The sequence below is a fragment of the Periplaneta americana genome, chromosome 4 (assembly GCF_040183065.1).
Source record: "Periplaneta americana isolate PAMFEO1 chromosome 4, P.americana_PAMFEO1_priV1, whole genome shotgun sequence".
Classification (NCBI taxonomy): Eukaryota; Metazoa; Arthropoda; class Insecta; order Blattodea; family Blattidae; genus Periplaneta; species Periplaneta americana.
The window spans coordinates 129126539-129147831 of NC_091120.1; the positions used below are offsets into that span (position 1 = coordinate 129126539).

At 34.2% G+C, this 21293-nt stretch overlaps 1 protein-coding gene across 13 annotated transcripts in view; it reads left to right on the forward strand.

The window, feature by feature from the left end:
- LOC138698194 (A-kinase anchor protein 9-like) overlaps positions 1 to 21293 on the forward strand; it is a 630353-nt gene that overhangs the window by 249488 nt on the left and 359572 nt on the right. For 11 of the 13 annotated variants that reach the window (XM_069823957.1, XM_069823962.1, XM_069823964.1 and 8 more), the window contains one exon: positions 17596 to 17745. The exons of the other annotated variants lie outside the window; for them this stretch is intronic. In XM_069823957.1, the coding sequence (XP_069680058.1) occupies positions 17596 to 17745 (150 nt within the window). The remainder of the gene's footprint in view (positions 1 to 17595; positions 17746 to 21293) is intronic. 13 annotated transcript variants of the gene reach the window in all.

Sequence of the window (21293 nt, forward strand, 5' to 3'; positions counted from 1 at the left end):
ATGATTATGCTAAGATGATTTCTATCAAGTGGTGACATACGATTATTTGATATCATACAACCACCAACCATTTAAAACGTTCCACGCAATTATAGGGATAGAATCCCCTGCCGTTGTTTTAGACTTTGTCATCCATAATCATGAACAGGACGGTGGACTAAAGATATGTCCCGGTCACACAAGTTTGTAATCTTTACATCTCCTTTTTGGGCGTCAATGTCATGTCATCCAGTGGGTTTGTAAGCAAGAGCTTGTTTCTTCAGATGTCTAGGATTCATTCTTAAAATATGACTCCACCAATTTTTCGTTTTATTTTTTATTTCCCCCTTTAAATCAAATATTCTCAATTCATTTGTAATGGTGAGGATCTCGATGAGTATACCTTGCAACTGACGTTAAGAAATCTCATTTCGGCTGTCTCAATTTTCCTTTTATCTCTACTATTCACTGCCCAGTTTTCAAATCCATACATCAGCATAGGTACTCCCATAGCTTTATAGTATGTATTGTATGTCCTTTCTAGTCTTTCTTGTCAGAGATTGTTTTATTGTACCACACATATATTGAAATTCGTTGAATTTATTTATGTTATACTACATTCCACATAATTAAAATGGCAGACTTGTTCTCTAATTGAATCGGTCGGAGCTAAAAGGAACTAAGTCAAAATATGCAGTTTTGAGTTATGCAACAATTTGAACAATGGATGACATGTGCATCGAATGGTGGAAGAAGGAACTAAGACTTTTAAATATTCTTTTGTCTTCTATAACATAAAAATATATACTTTGTGTTATTAGTGGAATGGTTTTTGCTTCTCCTGAAAAGTTGTGAAAAGTGACTTAGTTCCTTTTAGCTCCGACTGATTCAATTGTGTTAATTATTATCTTTGGTCGTATGGGATACTTTCCTAAAACTGCCATAACTTTGTCTTCTTAACTGACACTTTTAAATTATGTTCTGCAATAACCTTGCATAACTGCTGAGCAGCTATTTATGACTCATCCTCTGAATTGGCAAATATCACTTGATCATCTGCAAATATTAGAGTTTAAAATCTGTGAATCTAATTTGAACTGTGTTTTGAGTTTGTTTTGTCATTCAGTCATCACTGCATTAATCTAGGCATTCATAGTATAAATCTGTCTTCTCGAAGGAGGTTAGTTTTATAGTATTTACTGCTTTCAATATACATTCTGATATGTTTTCCTTTTTATCTATCTTGTGGGTAAGTTAATCTTGGATACTACTGCAAAATGATCAAAGCTACGATATGCTTTTGTCTCTGACCAATGGGGCAAATTTACTATTAACAATAATGTACTCTATATTTGGAGGGCCATCATCTTCTCTCTTGCTTCCCAATACTTCTCTACCAGTGTAGTGGAGGACAGATTGGGACAATCCATTAGATGGTCTGAGTCCATTACGATGTTCTGGTTGCAGAGTGGGCAGTTAGGATTCTGAAGTAAACCAATGCGGCATAGATGTTTACCCAAGCAATCATGTCCAGTTGCTGATCGGAATTTGGCAATTGCTTCTCTCCTTGGCCAATCTGGTACCGAAGTTACTCTTCCTTTCATGTTATATATATTCCATCTTTCTTGCTGAGATGAACTATTTATGTACTCTTCTCACTGTTTGTTTGAAATAAATAAAATAATGTACTCTATAATTGAACTATATCCTCTGTCTTCATAAGTGAACTTATGGATATCTTTATGGTGAAAGAAGAATTTGTGATCCTTAACTTGTTGAATATAGCAAAATTTATCAACTTTTTTCCATTTTCATTCATGACTATTTCTCCATCATTGCCAAGGACATTTGTAATAGATTGATTGCCTACACGAGCATTATAATCTCCCAATATTATGTAATCATTTTTGTTTTTATTATTTGTTTCTGTAATGTATCATAAAATATTTTGGTTTCTTCTTTCTACCCATCCTCTGGGGCATAGACACAAACTATTAGATATCCTCAATCTGTTTTCGTTTTTACTTGAATTATACTGTCACTGATGAAGCCATAACTATGTATTCTAATTTTAAACTTTGCATTTACTAAAATAGCTATGCCAGATGAAGATCGTTTTTCTTGAGGTACTCCATTGTAGAATGAAATAAAATGTTGCACATTTTTGATGCCTTTCAGTTTCTTCTATGTTTCGGTTATAAATGCTACATCAGCCTTCATTCCCATAAGTTCAGTCTCTAATTGAATTTTTTGTAGCTAGTTCCCTCACATTCCATATACATATTTTAAGTTGTTCTGCTATTCCTTTACCTTTAACCTTTTTCAGTGCTTTAGTTGTCATCATATTATCAGTCCTGCAAAACTTGTGTGAATTATGAGTAAAAAAATCTTCCTCAAGTAGGGTTACCCTATGTTGAGTAGTTTGGTGGACCTCCAAACTTGTTCTACAATGTATTATTCCCATAAGAAGGGTCGTCTCTTCCGCCACTTCTTTTCGTTGAGGTCTTTGCCCCTGTTGTTCTGGGCATGGACCACCTATTTAATTCTCTGAGGGAAGGTGCCATTTGCCCCTCCTCATTAGCTCCCCATCCCAGTTCTCCAAAGGGATTGGCTGCCTCAACCTTGAACTGGGTTATTTGGGTCCCCATCACTAGTAGGTAGAGATAGGAATTAATATGCAAAGGCTAAATGGTCATATTGGGACCTATATTATGCATGCATAGCTTCAGGCCATGGTATGTTTGAACTATTATTGCATTGCTTTTTGCTAGCAACCTGCAACAGCGCTTAAATACTGGTGATGTTGGAACCATATACACATTGTTAAAGCATGTTGATATTGAGAAAAATTTTCGGTATTAACTATTTTATCAGGAACCCTATTTGAAAATAGTTTTATGGAAGACACATTATTATGTATAAGAAGATTTCTATAGTCACAATATAATATCGTCTTTTCTTCATTAAAAAATCTGGGTATGCGCTACATTATCCATATGAAAAACCCTGCACTTACAGTAACACTGTTACATTAATTACGGAATAATTATAAAATATTATTATATGTAGTTGTTATATTAATGTTAGTTGTTTCTTTACATAATTTGACTTTGACTTGCTTGTTGCATTTAATTTTTTGGATCACTTAAAAATAATTACTAATTGCAGATAGGTGACGAAAGAAAACAAATGAATGAGATATGTAAACAATTGAATACTTTTTAAAAATTATATACCATAATATAGGGTTGCCATTTGGAGGAAGAGTGTATATGTGCTCAATATAATCACATTTTATTGACAGTCCTACACGTTCAAGTACCCCTGGCATGTGTTTAATGAGTTGGCAGTTATTGACAGTGTATTCCTGGAGTTCGTTAACATTATCAGCAGGGTTCATAATACACAAAACATTTCAAATATCCCCAAATAATAAAAAAAATCAATAGGATTGAAGTTGGGGGAGCTGGGAGACCATAATGTTTGTAAACCATGACCGGTACACCTTCTGTGGAAGCTTACGCATAAGAACTCTCGAATATTAAAATAAAAGTGATCTGGTGCTCCATTGTGCATGTACCACAGCATCTGGCTTTCCCAAAGAGACACATCATTCAAAAGGTCATGTAGCTCATGTTGCACAAAATGGAGGTGTGCTTGACCATTAGGTCTGCCAGATAAGAAATAAGGTTGCAAATGTACGAGGTATATTGAGTTGGTGGCCACCAGAAACAGTTTTTGTTTCTGGACCTATTTTTATTAGAACTTATTTTCTTGTTTCATTGTCCTCTAGTCACTTCTGCATTTTGTACCTATAATTGTGAAACATCCAATATATATGTAAGTATAAGAAGTTAATACATGTTAAGTAGAATATTTAAACCCAATATAAAATACTATTTTTGTTTACCTTGCTGTGGTGCCTTTTGGCAGAATTGAATGTTACTTTGAAACAAACAAACGGATGCATAAGTTACGCATTGCCATCTGAAATGATCATAATCATGCTATCTTAATTTTTAATTGTGATAGTAGCATTAAAAGTGTTGAATACATTATATTTGGATATATATATATATATATATATATATATATATATATCCAAATATAATGTATAAAAGAATACGTATTTGGAGACATTTTGGTTTTACCACAATTGTGACAAAGTCACTTCTTGTACTAACATTATAAGTTTGTCTTTGACCATTCTGCAAGAACTAGCTGTACTGAGCAATGAGGAAAGTTGTGAAATCATACATTACTAATGTCTCTCTCTCCCTCTCACAGCATTCACCCATTACTTTGAAAGTGAAAGTGTCTATTCATTTTCTGTTACCTGAGATCTGCTTACCCCTTGCGCCTCCATTGACCTCAATTTTTGTTGCCTAGCTTTGACCATAGTCTTAGAATGTTGCTTTTGCTCTTGTAAAAATAATGTGCTGTGAAGTATTTCTTTTTGTAACATAATATATTAACTTGCTGATTTTGTCATTTTATGTGTATAATATAAATTTTAATAGTTGTGTAACAGATAAGAAACTGAGTTGCGTCATTTTTTGTCCATATTAATGGAAATAAATAAGCCAAACGAAATTAAAGATTCTGATATAGACAGTTTTATTTTAATAAATAACAGCTTATAATTCTCTTCTGCAGGGTTAAGTAATAATGTTTTAAGCCGGGTTAACATGGTACAAGTGTACTTGGATCAAGTTCATTTGGACAGACATTAGTTGCTATCTGTATCATATCAACAGTTTCATCCAAGTCAACTTGATAGGAAGGTTACACCCAAGTTGAGTAGGGTAACGGCCAATTTACTTTGTTCCAAATGTAACTTTTGTGTGATTAAAAATAGCAAACACAACGCTGAAGATGAAACCCTTAAGAGGAAACAGAAAACAATTAAAAAGTGAATGGATAAGGAAAATGTAAGATTCATTGGAGCTATGTGAGGCAGAGGAAGTGTTGTGGAATATGAGGTTAGTGGGCTATAAGAACAAGAGTGCATGGTGGAACTCAGCAGTAGAAAGGATAGTAAAGAACATGAACATGCCTATTTCGGTGAGAGGGAGTGAGAGAGAAACTCCAGGCAAAGGACTTATGAACATGAGGCAGAAAAAATGAAGGCAGTGAATATAACAGGCTTGGCAACTGAAAACATTTGTGTTCCTAATGTAATATGGTACGAAATGGACATCACCAGCAACAAACACTTGCCAAATAACGAAGCGTAATTTCTAATTCCATTCTTTCTGGTAATGCAGCTATCATGTTTGTAACAAATTTTTTAATTTCATTCATCATATTGCACGGTTGTCAATTGTAGATGGTTCTTGAATGTTTGTCTATCCTCAGTCACTACTTCATAAAGGAAATTGAAAGAAGCTGTGAAGGTCTCACACCGAACAATACACTTCCAGGTTCAAAGTTTCTTTCTTCTCTTTTCTAGACTTTTTTTTATGGATTTCAATCTCACCTATATAAGCATCTTGGAATTTTAAAAAAGCAGATTGGTCTAATTTCCAAAATGAGATAGAAGGGAGGTGTAATATACTGCTAGAAGGGAGGTGTAATATACTGCTAGAATCAGAGTTCAAGTCAACAGATGAAATGAATAAAAAAATTTGTGAAATATTATTGACAGCAGCCAAAAAACATATTCCCAAAGGAAAGTTAAAGAAATATAGCTACTTTTGGTCTCCATCTCTATCTAAGTTAAAACACGAAAGAAATATAGCAAGAGTCAAAGCCGAAAGAACCAAGTGTCCAGAAGATGTACAAAACTGGAGAAGAAAAGCAGCTGCTTTTAAGAAAGAATTAATTACAGCAAAGAAGACCAGTTTCACAAATTTTGTAGAACATATGGACTATAGGAAAGATGGAAATAAAATCTACAAATTTCTTAATAAAACAAAATTATAAAAAAATACAACAGAACCATTACAATATAATAACAAAAGCTTAACTACAGATAGGGAAATAGCAGAATCCCTTAACAAATTTTATGCTCAGTCTCAAAGAATACCCCAAGCATACAAGAAAGAAGATAAAACTATCCAAAAAACTATCAGAGAAACTAACAAACCAAAAGATATACAAAATGATATTTTCAATCAAGATTTTAACGACACAGAACTGGATCTAGCAATAGAACAATTACAGAACAAAAAATCTCCAGGACCTGACAAAATCCACCCAGAGTTTATTAAACACCTTGGCAGGAAAGGAAAAGAAATCCTACTTAAACTGTATAACACATGTTGGAAAATGACTGTACCATCCGACTAGAAAAAAGCCATTATCATCCCGATTTTAAAGAAAAATAAACCTTCAAACAATATTAATAGCTTCAGACCAATATCTTTAACCAGCGTTATTGCAAAAGTGATGGAAAGAATGGTAGCATCTAGACTTAACTGGTTCCTAGAATACTACAACCTATTTAATAGTTCACAGACCGGCTTCAGACAGAATCATAGTACAAGTGAAAAATGTACTTCTACTAAGCCAAGACATCAAGGAAGCTTTCAATAGACAAGAGGACACCTTAGCAATATTCATTGATTTTCAGTCAGCATAAATAAATTAATTGAGAAGTTGCAATCAATAGGTGTGAAAAGTAACATGCTGAAATGGATAACCCAGTTTATTTCACAAAGATTTTGCGCTACAAAATATAATACGTACATTTCCAAATATAAACAAACACACCGAGGACTTCCACAAGGTGCTGTTCTGAGCACAATGCTCTTTAATATTTATATAAACGATCTTCCATCAATAATACAAACTTCAGAAACCAAAATTGCTTTATTTGCTGATGACGTAGTCATTTGGACTCCAGGCTCTCCAAAAAAACCTAAATTAATTAAAGACAGAATAGAAACAGCCGTAAACAAAGTACATGAATGGAGCTCCAAAAACCTCATGACTATTAATGTAGAAAAAACAACTTATGAATTATTTACACTAAAATATAAACCAGTGAATATTAACATAAATTATGATAAACCACTCAAAGCAGTTGATGATGCCAAATACTTGGGCATCACTTTCGACAGAAAACTTAGTTGGAAAAAACATATAACAAACATCTCAGAAAAGGTTGAAAAGAAACTGCAAATCCTGAAAAGGTTAGCTGGTGCTAAATGGGGCTGCTCAAGGAGAGTCCTTAATACAACATACAAAATGTATATTAAACCAAACCTCTTGTACTGTTCTGAAGCTTTAATAACAGCAGCAAATGCTAACATCAATAAACTTGAACAAATACAAAATCAGGCTCTTCGCCTAATCACTGGAGCAGTTAAATTCACACCTGTGGATGCCATGCTTACCTTAACATGGACCCCATCAATAACAACAAAAATAGAAGAACAAGCACTGCTCCAACATGGGAAAATGTTACGACTGCCAAACTCTAAATGGACAGAAAAGAACCTCCCTTCTTCAATCCTTAAAACTCATAGTAGTTTCCTAGAAAAGGTAACACAGATTAAATCCAAGTTGAGCATTCCTAACACAAGAGAAAATTTACTTATAAGAGAAAATCCATTGGGATTATTGCAACCTACCTTCAGTTTGGAATTAACAGAGGAAATAAGTAAATCAGACACACCAAAAGAAATACAAAAACTTCTAGCACTGGAAACAATCAATACTAGATACCCTACAGAAGAATGGCTACACATATATACTAATGGATCAACCACAGAAAACCTTACTGGAGCTGGAGTTACATGTACACATTTTTCCTTTTATCATTCTGTTGGCAGAGACACAACAAATTATGATGGTGAAATAGAGGCTATACACATTGCTCTCCGACAATTATTAAATCTTCCCTTAAATAAATATAACAAGACAGTAATTCTTTCAGATTCTAAAGCTGCAATTCAGGGAATATGTTCAAATGCTACAAAGAAGTCAACAAAAATAAGAGAATGCTACAAAATGTTAACACAACTCCAAAAAGTTAATAAGATTGTCCGTCTCCAATGGATTCTAGCACACTGTGGAGTCATGGGGAATGAAACCGCAGACACACTTGCCAAGAAAGGCACAACAATAAAACAAAAGTCTAAATTTAATTTCTCATATTCCTCAATAAAACACTTGACCACTACAAAATTTTCTCATTCATACCTACAAGAAATAGAATCAAATGCTAAAGACAAAAAATGGATTACACTACTTTCCAACCCAGATATAATCCCCCAGAGACCAAGGAAAACAGCAGTTGCAGCCTTCAGACTATTGACAAATCATGACTGTCTAGCAAGTCATCTCTACAGAATAGGTATCTCAGCTTCACCCATATGTGTCCTGTGTAACGATCTAGCAGAAATGAATGAAGACCACTTGAAGACCTGTGAAGCATTAAGATCAGAAGAAACTACAGTTCAAAAGTATTGGAAAGCACGACTGCTAATGGCTTCATTGCCAAATGCAAGGCACTAGACAACAACAACATATAAGCATATCCACGTCGACTTCCACAAATTCCAAAACCAAATGCACCATCTTGCTGTTGTGTAAGTGCACCTGATTCAATTGTGTTCTAGTTACACTTATACCATGTCAACCTGGTTTTAATGACATAAAACTTGTTTCAGTACTTCAGTGCATAGCAGAATATTAAGTTGCTTAGGTTATGCACTTTCAAAACTACAGACAATTTTTTTTCATGGAGATTCTCCCTAATCTAAGATATTTTATTTATTTTCCAGAGCTTCCTCAAGTTAGAGGCTGCCATTAGACGCACCTTTATCATTTTTCTTTTTCTTATTAGCTTTCATTGCTTCTTTACTTGTTTGTAACTTTTCTTATTCTGTGAACTGTCATTGTTTGTTTGTTTGTTATTTTTTTACTCTGTTATCTTTCATCATCTATTTGTTTGTTTGTTTGTTTACTTGTTTGTCATTTTTTTTACTCTGTTATCTTTCATCATGTCTTTTTTACTCTGTTATCTTTCATCATCTATTTGTTTTTTGTTTTGTATAAACATCTATTTGTTTTTTGTTTTGTGTAAACAAAAAACAAATAGATGATGAAAGATAACAGAGTAAAAAAATGACAAACAAGTAAACAAACAAACAATGACAGTTCACAGAATAAGAAAAGTTACAAACAAGTAAAGAAGCAATGAAAGCTAATAAGAAAAAGAAAAATGATAATGGTGCGTCAGTTTTTCCAGTACACTGAATTAGAGTCCATATAGGTGGTTCCGTAAGAGTTGACTGACTCTCTAATTATGAGGAAGGCAAGTTCATTTAGAAAAGATTTTTGTAGTCCTAGGGTCTTACAGAATTGAGAAGAGAAGTTAGGTATTGCTCCTCTTGCTCCAAACATCAATCCCATGACACTGATATTGTGAAGTTGGTATTTATCTTTATAATACGGGATGATTGGAATGTAGATTGCTCATTTCTCCTCGTGTACGTCTTCAGGCTATCCTTTATATGTTTCAAATCTGATGGTGGAGTCGATGATCATACCCTGAGACAGAGATTCGCTAATGACGATTATGTCAATGCGTCTGTTACTGTCATTGTCGGCAGTTCCGTGGACTTCTTCATAGATGGTGTATTTTAGTTTTCTGAGGGCATCAGCCAATTTAGTTCTAATTGCATGGTGCCTATGTATACGCAATGTTTCACCATAAGGGCAGGCTCCCAGGACATGTCCAAGGGTTTCTATTTCACTTAGGTATCGCCTACTATGGTTGTCCTGAGACACTGTTGTGATATATTATTTTCAATGTTTGCTTATGTGTATAATGTAAGAGAGTTGCGGTTTATGTGCTTTTAATTTAAATTTATGTTTACTTCCCTCTTTTGTCATAACTGTTCAAGTAGTTATTTCTCTGCTGGTTTGAACTGTGGGTTGTGTATATGTCCTTTGTCATATTTCCATAGCCACACATATTGCTATTTACTCCTTATTATAACAGTACAAACTGGTTCATAGATCTTCCTGAAATATTAAAAATTATATATGATTTTTTTTTTCTTTGTGTTCCGTAGACACAAAAATTGCAAGTTTGAAATAAGTCACCATACATTTTATTCTGTTATGGTTATGAACTTCTTGGGAGGAAATTAAACACAGAATAAATATGGGAAATGCCTGTTATTATTCGGTTGAGAAGCTTTTATCATCTAGTCTGCTGTCAAAAAATTTGAAAGTTAGAATTTATAAAACATTTATATTACCGGTTGTTCTGTATGGTTGTGAAACTTGGACTCTCACTCTGAGAGAGGAACATAGGTTAAGGATGTTTGAGAATAAGGTGCTTAGGAAAATATTTGGGGCTAAGAGGGATGAAGTTACAGGATAATGGAGAAAGTTACACAACGCAGAACTGCACACACTGTATTCTTCACTTGACATAATTAGGAACATTAAATCCAGACGTTTGCGATGGGCAGGGCATGTAGCACGTACGGGCGAATCCAGAAATGCATATAGAGTATTAGTTGGGAGACCAGAGGGAAAAAGACGCTTGGGGAGGCCAAGACATAGATGGGAGGATAATATTAAAATGGATTTGAGGGAGGTGGGATATGATGATAGAGACTGGATTAATCTTGCACAGGATAGGGACCGATGGTGGGCTTATGTGAGGGCGGCAATGAACCTCCGGGTTCCTTAAAAGCCATTTGTAAGTAAGTAAGTATGGTTATGAACATCAGTTTATAACCAGTGACCGTTGAAACTGCTTTAGGGGTAATTTCTGTTTATGAGTTAAGAAACTGAAACACTTGCTAAGAGACTTCAATGGATTAAATTCTGTTATTTATATTTATGTTACATATGACCCGTAACTAATTGGAAACTTCTAATGATGATGACATTGTAGCTAATTGAAAACTTGTAATGATGATGACGACGATGATGATGATGATGATGATGATGATGATTCAGTCTCAGAACAGGATTAGAAGACAGAAAGGCACTCCAGTTAGGACTCTCAGGCTAATTTGTGAACTAAGTTGGGTTGGAATTCTTTTTTATCCAGTGGGGGTATTTGACTTTGTTTCATTCAGCCAAGTGTCCCACCTATGAGCTGTAGTTCTTTTTCTGCCCTACACATTGATTTTAGTGTATCATGGGAGACATGATGATGATTAGAGACCTGATTTTAAAAGGAAAAGTTTTCATCAAAAAAGGGACAAAAAAAAATGGAAAGTTATAGTCAAAAAAAAAAAAAAAACTTGAAAAAGGACTATATTACTCCCCGAAACACACTTCAGCACATTCATGGATATACATGGCACACAGAATCTTACATTTATATCCTTACAACGTAAGGAAAGTTTTGTATTTGATATAGTCAAAAAAGGGCTTCAAAAAGGACTATATTACTCCCTCAAAAGGGTGCTATTTTAATTGAAAACACACTTCAGCACATTCCTGGATACCTGCTAATGGCTTCATTGCCAAATGCAAGGCACTAGACAACAACATTCCTGGATACACATAGCACACACAAGTTTATTTGCTTCACAACATAAGAAAAGTGTTGTATTTGATCACATTCAACATTTCAATATGATTCTGCCTCTTTGTATGCAGTATATCTTTATAAACAGAAAATGACTGCTCAACATCAACTGAAACCAGAGGAGAAAATTTTCTTTTTATCCTGAACTCTAAATCAGGACACTTTATTAGTTTTTCAATGTCTGGAATCAGAAGAAGAACAATATTTATTTTCGCTTGCTCAGGAAGTTATATGGCTATCGGAAAAAAATATAGGAAATTTATCTAAATGTTTGCAGTATTCTTTCAAAAAAGAATCAAAATAAGAAATGTTTTTAAAAAAAGGTAAACAACAAAATATGGACTAAAAAAAGGGAAGTCAAAACCACATAATTTGGTTGGTGGAAGATAGTTTCGAACATCGTAATTAATTATTTCTTGTTTCGTGTTGAAATAAAAAGGAGAGGGGGAGTCCCTTTAAAATCCCGTCTCTAATGATGATTAATGGAAAAATTGTAGAGTACCAGTAGGAGAAATGGGAGTATTCCATAAAAATATATTTTTGCCCACTTCAGGAGTCCTGAAAGACCCATAGGCTGCTCTAATTCTTTATTTTATGTCTTTCATCCGTACCATGGCTATCTTCATTAAGATCTAGGGGAAAGGACTTCCAGAATTGCGTTGATTTCTGCAGCTGGTTCGTGAACAACAACAATGCTTTCCAGTGCAGCATTCTTGGGACTGAGGGGAGTCACTTTCAGAAGTAATGTGAAGGTGAACATTCATAATGTCAGCTACTGGTCTGTGGTTAATCCACAATAGCTATGTCAAGTGGATAACTAGTATGTGTGGAGCCTGAAAACATGGTATGGCCTCCTCGGACACTATGCCTGAGGAACGTACTTTTTGAGGGGCCATTGAATGGTGCAACATATGCAGACTTCCTTGACAACATGTTGTACTAACTGCTCAGTGATGTTCCTCTTGCTATAAAGATGATAATGTGGCTGCAACAAGATGACTGTTCAGCTCACTTTTTTACTATTGGCTTGACTCCCTGGATGGTGGATTAGATGAGCAGGACCAGTAACTTGGTTGCCTTGATCTACTGACTTATCTCCAAATTACTTATTGTGGGGGCGAATTAAAGAAATCGTCTACCGGGTGCGTTCAACAACAAGGGAAGACTATGGATAGGTATTTGCCCTTTCAATGTTACGTTCTACACTTTTATTTTAATCGTATTCATGTCCATATCATTCGTTCGATCAGGCCTCCATATAGCTACATCTCTACTTCTTTCGAAGCTACTTTTATTAGTTAAGACATTGAAGTTGAGTGGGCTCAGAGGGTCGCCCTGTAAAATTTCATTTGATTGCATAATTTCTTGAAATTCTACAACCATAATTTGTCGTTATGAGATTTAACTTCATGGTTTTAGTTCGTAGGATTTGCCTTAAATTTATCATTAAAGTAGTTGTTTAAACCATGAAATGCTGTAGTTTAGTTTACAAAAGCTGCAAAAGCATGTTCCTCATATCTACTTAGGGTAGAAGAAATTGATACTTCTATGGATTTTATTTTTGATCTTCCTGTTAAGCTAATTGTTCCTTTATTTAATTTATCTCAAAGATCTTGAAAAATAGCATATTCCTAAGCTATCCTAAATGTGTCTCAGCCAGTTAGGTATTCATTTTCTTTGTAGATCATTTTGAATGTAGATATTCTCCACATGAACAGAATGCCTTAAATTGTGGAGAGTTGTACAAAGTACAGACTTGCAGTAATTTGTTAAAGAGATAGTCAAACTCCATTCGTTTTTTGACCTTGGTTCTTTAAATAAATTTCATAATTTGTCTTCGGTATAAGTAGGCTATAATTTCTCTGTTGTAAATGCAGCCTTGATCTCCGAAGAATGCCCTCAAAGTATAATTTCAAAGTGATCATGGAAAGTTTAGTGATGCTGTAAGAAACTGCCATTCAAATTTTAACAAATGCTCGGTTTTCAGATTTCTGATATTGAATAACTATTTTTGACACACCACCTTTCTCTTTTCATAACCGGTTCATTGAAATAGTATGGAGTGTCTAACTCTTAAGATAATAGGCTCCCTTTTATATTTCAATTCATTGCAAGGTTGGGAAATAAATGTTTCTCATGCTATGCAATGGTGGAAACTGGAAGGAAATTACACAGAAGAATGTTATCACTTTATTTATTTCAACTGTATGTTATAATAATATAGTAGTAAGGAATTATGACTAGAAAGAGACTTATAAAACATTGATGTTGGACAATTTGATCCTGTCTTGCATAAAATAGTAATTTTTGTTAGTGTGCATAATGAAAAAACTTGTTTACATTTTAGACTGTCCTGCATAAATCCTCAAAGTTACGAAGATAAATTGTCACGTATACAGATGTTTTATAATAAATTGCAAGCTTCCATTATTTTACTTTGTGTATACTTCAGTTTTTAAATTAGTAATTATTATACAAATTTACGTATCAACATTAGAGCTGGGGACGGAGCGAGTAGAACTGTTGAGTTACTCGGTTCTATCGGTTTATGTGCTTGGCAGTGGAGCACCGAAGTTACTCAGTTAACTGTAGCTGTTACCGGTCAGTTCAAACATTCAAACAGAGTTCGCGTGTTTTACTTAATTCTAGAAGACAACAACTTAGGTACTGTTGTATTTTAAATATTTTCTGTGCAGGACAAATTATTTCCTTATCCCCAAGGCGGGGTGAAAGGCATCTAGCATTGAAGAAGAGTTCATCTTATTATATGACCTGTCAAGTGGACCTAATGAGCATTGACACTCTGAACATATTACTATACATTTAGATTGGCAACAGGCCATGACTGTTTGGCCAAGCATCTGCATAGAATTGGAATATATCAGTCTCCTAACTGTCCATTGTGCAACTCAAATCAAGAAATGGATTCAGAACATCTAAAATCTGTGCGTCAGTGGCTAACTATGACAATATCTTTGAAAAATATTGGAATGCAAGAGGTCAAAAGACTTTATTGTCAAATGCCTGGCATTAGAAAACAACAACATATTACTATACATAATAATAATAATAATAATAATAATAATAATAATAATAATAATAATAATAGTAATAATAATATAATAATATTATTACTATTATCATCATCATCATCATCATCATCATCATCATCATCATATTAAAGTGTTTGATTAACATTAAAACATGTTAAAAAAAGAGCATTATATTTTCCTTCTATTTGTGTTTATTGGATTTGTGTTACCTCATCAGTCATAATTTTATTTGTATTTATTTCTACGAATTGTGTTACCTACTTACTTTAATTTATCAATAATATTACTCTTCACCAAAGAGAACATGGTTGTACTGAAGGCTAGTAATGTTATAATATAAATAAACATTATGTTCTTCAGTTCAAGATTCCACGTTTTATTGATTATTTTATCCACTTTCCGTAATAGTGAATAATTCTGTGTGTTATTTTTAAGTGTTTTAGGCAGTGCTTCATGGAGCCTGTTTCTTTCTGTCTTTTTTTTTTTTTAATTTGCTGCAGCATTTAACGTTTACATCACATTAGCTGTTAGTACAGTATTATAAATTATTTTATCAATTTTATTTCGTCTGTCATATATAACAAAAATAAAAGTTAAATAGGCCTTTCATACAAAATAACTCCGCAAATAGTTGTAATCACGCAAATGAAATTTGCAACCGCCATTTTGCAATGAAGAGAAGCACTTTTTTCTCGTCAATTGGCAAAGTGAAAGCGCTTTACTACAATGCTTTTAAAACGTGCTTGGTTTCACTTCCAAAGTACGTTCTAAAATCGACTCAATCTATCTAAATTTTAAATCTGCAGCCACAAATTTGTACTCGGTTCAACTGAGTAATGACGTCACAGTAACTGCTCCAAACCGAACCGCTCCATCCCCAGCCCTAATCAACATAATATACAACATTCTATTTTGAATTTGAGAATTCTATTTTTCCTGTTGGAATTTATCTGTATGATTTTCACGAAATACTTCGTTTACGAGCTTCATGCAATCCTTATGTTCATGATGCCATTAAACATTCATGAGACTATGAAGAAATGTATGATACCGTAAATTTAGCTGACTGTAAATCATACAGGGAAAGGATAAATAATGATCTTTCTGAATATAAACATATGCTACTCAGGTTGAAAAGAATTTAGGTGTACAAAATTGATAATGATGGAACAAGAAATTCTCAAAGTCAATCTATCTTGCGCCTGTGGTATGCACTGTCTGCCACCAAGGTGATATGAGGAGAAAATGATTTCCATTGAAGACGGGAAAGCTTTTTGTGTCCTAGATTGCCATCTTTACATGTGATGTTATTCATGTATATCAGAATTTCGGAAACAAGTATGTCGATCCAACCAATGGCATTAAATTCGTAAGTGGTATTTCGAATTTGAGGAAAGAAGCTGCATTTGTAAGAGAAAGTCAACCAGACAGCCATTGATAATTGAGGAAACAGTAGAGTAGTTCTGCAAAAATCCGTGAACACAGCATGGAGCTTGATAATCCACAGAAGATTGTGTGGTGAATTCTGCAGAACAAGTTATATTTTCATCCTTACTGACTACAATTGCTGCAGTCCCTGAAACTGGAAAGCAATGTGCTTTGATATTCTTTCTGTGCAAGTATGCAAACTCTAATGGGAAATGATGGTTTTGCAGAATCCTTAGTGATGAAGTCATCTTTCATCTTTCAGGTAAGGCTAACAGACAAAACATGAGAATATAGGGAATGGAAAACCCACTTGCTTTCGAGGAGCACATGAATGACATCTTTAAGAGGAATATGTTCTGTGCAGTGATCCATGTTTGGCCTCTTCTTTTTCATTGAGATAACGATCACGAGAATGACTCTCCTGCTGCAGCTGTGAAAAGACTGTCCTGATTTCATCTTTCAGCAACACAGCGCATCTACACACTTTCACAGGGAAGTAAAATGTCACCTCAATGACAAACTACCAGAAAGATGGATTGACTGTGCTCATCTCATGATGATTATGAAAAATTTCTGTGTTAGCTTCTATGTTCACTGGACCTGACGCCCACTAATTTTCTTTTGGTGGGGGTTTGTCGAAGATTGAACCACTACCACAGACGATTATTGAGTTTTTTAGTTGTTTATTTAATGATGCTATCTCAACTATTAGGTTATTTAGCTTAATTAAAATTGGTGATAGTGAGATGGTATTTGACAAAATGGAACCGAAAAGTGCCATAAATTACCTGATATTAGCCTAACAGTTGGAGAAAAAACACAACAAAGTAATCAGCCCAAAGGGGAATTGTACCCATGCCTGAGTTCAGCCCCGGATCAGCAGTCTTGTGCCTCCGCCTGAGCTGTGCTGGTGACTACTGTGATTGATATGTGAGCGTGCATCAGAGCAATCATCACAACACTTTATAATTGAGGACCGTTTTTGCAAAACTTGCTAACTGAAAAAACTAAATTTTACAGGAGAGACAAAAAACTGAATGGAGACAAGTAGGTTATAAGTGCAACCATCACACTTTGGCACACTATAATGAAGAGAAATAATGCAATTTTACTAAGATAACTTTAACATCGTGTAGAGGCCTACTTTATGCTAACGAATCCACCAAAATCTCAATTTTGCAAATTTTGCAGTTAGCAAATTTTGCAAAAACGGTCCTCAATTGCTCATGTTATGCTGCAACGTGTTCAGCAGGAGCTCAACTGAAGGCTGTATGTATGCTACGTTACCACAGTGCCACATATTGAACACCTGTGATGTACTGAAACAAAACTTTGAGAGTTTCTCTTTCCACCTATGCGAATTTAGTTGATACGAATTCTATTAAACGTGAGTAACATATGTTTATAATCTGGAAGATCATTTAGCCTAGTCGTGTATTTTGGAATAATTGTTGTAATTTAATCCTGAAAAACGAATGTCTCAGTTTGTTGCTGCTGTTGTTTAAAACTCTCTTTCTTTCTCTTTAAATGATACTTAACAGATGTGCATGTATGGTATGTCTTGGGTTTATGTGTTATGTGTAAAGGTGTGATTTAACTGTTTGACTGTACTGTGTGCTGCTGTAGGATGCTAAATTTGCTAGCGCCATCTTGGAAATGAAGGAAATGCATGGAAATGAACTGGAGCAGTTGAGCACCCACTATGAAGGACGACTGCATGATGAAGTTGAACAAGCAAAGCATGACATTGCTAAAGCTCTGGAAGAGCAGATACAGGTATACCCTGTTACCTACTTTTCACTGTATTTTATGGCACTTGGTGTTGGTTTAGGATATATGCAATCACAGACATGACAGATGTTCATTTAATGAACTTACAAAAATGCTATTGATTTTATAATAACAAGTCGGAATAAGAATGATTCATTTGCAGGACCTGTAGACTAATGGGCTCCAAAGATTATCACATGTTTTTGTTGTTAGGATATTTTAATAATTTTGTAATATATATTTTATGTAGATCTTCAAATATATTTTATTTGAAGAACTATGCAATTCTTTACGAAAATGCGTTAAATTTATAAAAATAATTTTAAGAAAAAAAATAAGTATAGTCTTACCATCAGTATGTTACAAACTTTTGGCATAGGGTGTAAAATCAGCTTTGAAGGTCACTAACCACTCTTGTAGTAAAACAACAAGGATGCCTTTGTGAGTTCAGCTACTGAAGTGACAGTGTGTTTTGGTGAAGCTTTTTTCATGGAGTGGGATAATTACGAAAATCGTGTGGCAATTATAACTTCTTTGTAAAGTAAGAAAATCAGCACCTGAGATAGGTCATGGGATGAGAGCTCCACCAGAAAGGAAAATTAGGAAAGTCACAGAAGAAAAACTGTGGGGCGGGAAACCACTGTGAAGACTGCATGAGATATTTAAGCTATATATGGAAAATTTGTAAACAATAAGGATATTTCACTGGGAAAATGTTCGTTTGGATAGTGTAATCTGGCACAATATTATTCATTCTGCAGTGAAATGTCTTCCTAGCTTGTAAAGCCAATCATAATAATTCAAGAAGCTGGAAATAAGCAGGGCCATCAGGACAGAAGATGATAGGCAACATTAAGGTATATGGATCATATGCAGAGAGACGTACAGGAAGGCAGAAAAGAGGGAAGATAGGAGAATGTGGGTTTGCAGTGAAGGACCTGCCCTTGGGCAGAAATGTATGAATGACTACCTGAAACAGGAATGGCCTTCTGTGTACTGTTAGAACAAGAATGTTGGTTGAAGCAGTGGCAGCTCATATTCAGTGAAATCCTGTTAGGAAGCAGTCCGTGATGGCTCATGAGTTGAAGATATAAAGAGCGTGTCACTTGTCTAAGAAGTGAGTCTAATTTCTTATTGTTTAACTGTGACTTGAATATCCATTTAAATCTTTGTGAAACAAAAATTCCGGTCATAAGTGTAGGACTGGAAATCATTCTCCTTCACTAATAATAATAATAATAATAATAATAATAATAATAATATACGAAGCAAGTTATTGACCATATGTGCATTTTATTCTATACCTTATATTTTTCTACTGAATGAAATCATTACCTTTCGTGGTTTCCATCTGTGTAAATGTGACAAAGGGATGAACATTTTTGGAGACTTGTGTTCGAAATGTTTATATTAATTAGTGTGAATATAAATATTTCATTGTTAATGATATATAGCATGACAATATTTGGCGTTATCTCACTGGTCATTAATTCCATCATCGTCAACACTGACGTGTCCACGAAAGTAACAGCATTCCTGTTCATGAAAACGTTCATTCCTAGGCCTGATCACAACTCAAAATAATAGTGATTTCCCCTTCAGCTTTCAATAATTCCAAATAATAAACGAAACAAAATATTAACTGTAGCATTGTTGTTTACCATGGCCTACTTCATGATTAAATCACAAAATATAAATATAAACGAAAGATAGCAGTCATTTCGTAATGGAATAATGCATTCCATTTGGCAAGTGAATTTTGTATCTCAGTCAGCATCTTTAAAACTGTGCTGATATTTCATTAAAAACTTTGTTAATAGTATTTATGATAAGACTGTGTATTTAAAATACTGTATCCATCATAAGCAGTAACACTTGATTTCTCCTCCATTTCCCATTTTTGAAAAGTAGACGAAATGTTTGGTGAAGATGTGTGAACTGCACAGTTTGATATTTTAATTTTTTCAATGAATGCTATTATGATTTAGTAAATTTTAAAGAGTGGTATCACAAGAAGGAATCACAGTTTTGTAGATCGTGTAATCACCGAAGAATTCAAATAAAGTGTTAATTACTGAATTTGCAAAATTGATTTCTAGTAAGAATATAACATTCATAACTATTTGTGAGTATGTGAATTGTGTTTCATTCAATAAGAAATAAGTTTTTGAACATACAGTACACTGAAAGTCAACTAATATTTACTCATACGGATTTTCTTTATCATGTTATTAACCCTTTGCCAACAGCAGGCATTTCAACTTGGCGCTAGTGCAGATTTGGCAGTAATTTAAACATGTGATTGAGAAAAATGCAGAACTTTATTAAAATGGCTCCAACTCACTTGAAAAAATTACTAAGTTTTGGAAATTTCACTTAATATTAATTAAACTTCGTAAAATAATATTGTAAAGTCCACATTATCTTAAAAATTCTCTTCAAAACATTCTTCGACACACAGACCGACATTGCAAATATAGCAGGAAACACTGTCTTTTTTTTCTTTCCATGTTTGGAAAACACAATACACCTTTTTTTGCGATCTCTCCTTATTCCCCCTATGTGGAATTCTTCTGGGAAAGTGCCTCTCTTTGAATCAGATTGTGGTGTTATCTGATCTTTGTCATAGTTGCTGTTCCGAATCTCTGAATTGAAAGAATCCCTCAGCCATCAGAAATATTCTATGATTTTTCATTCTTAAATTGATTTTGTCTTATAAGGAATTGTCAGTGATTTACTTACAGTTCATGTATTGTCTTAAGTTTGTGACTTACTTCATTTTTCCTGAAATAACTAAGAACTTGGCTAGATTTTTAAGCTTTACAATCGATCAAATTATGTAAAGAACACTTGTATGCAAGTAACAAGTTTTCTGTGTAATTCATGTTTTAACTCTTTGGAAGTATCTTGCAGCTGTGAACCCAAAATAAGATCTTTATGAAGTGTCAGTATGTCGTGTTTCAGTATTTAAATAAAAAATTTAAATATGTATAGATATATTTAAATCCCAAAAAGACAAAATATATGATTATGTCTCGTGACCAGAATATTGTACGAAATGGAACTGTAAAAATTGGAGATTTATCCTTGGAAGAGGTGGAAAAATTCAAATATCTTGGAGCAACAGTAACAAATATAAATGACACTTGGGAGAAAATTAAATGCAGAATAAATATGGGAAATGCCTGTTATTATTCGGTTGAGAAGCTTTTGTCATCTAGTTTGCTGTCAAAAAATCTGAAAGTGGAATTTACAGTTGTTCTCTATGGTTGTGAAACTTGGACTCTCACTTTAAGAGAGGAACAGAGATTAAGGGTGTTTGAAAATAAGGTTCTTAGGAAAATATTTGGGGCTAAGTGGGATGAAGTTACAGGAGAATGGAGAAAGTTACACAATGCAGGTCTGCATGCATTGTATTCTTCACCTGACATAATTAGGAACATTAAATCCAGATGTTTCAGATGGGCAGGGCATGTAGCACGTATAGGGGAATCCAAAAATGCATATAGAGTGTTAGTTGGGAGGTCGGAGGGAAAAAGACCTTTGGGGAGGCC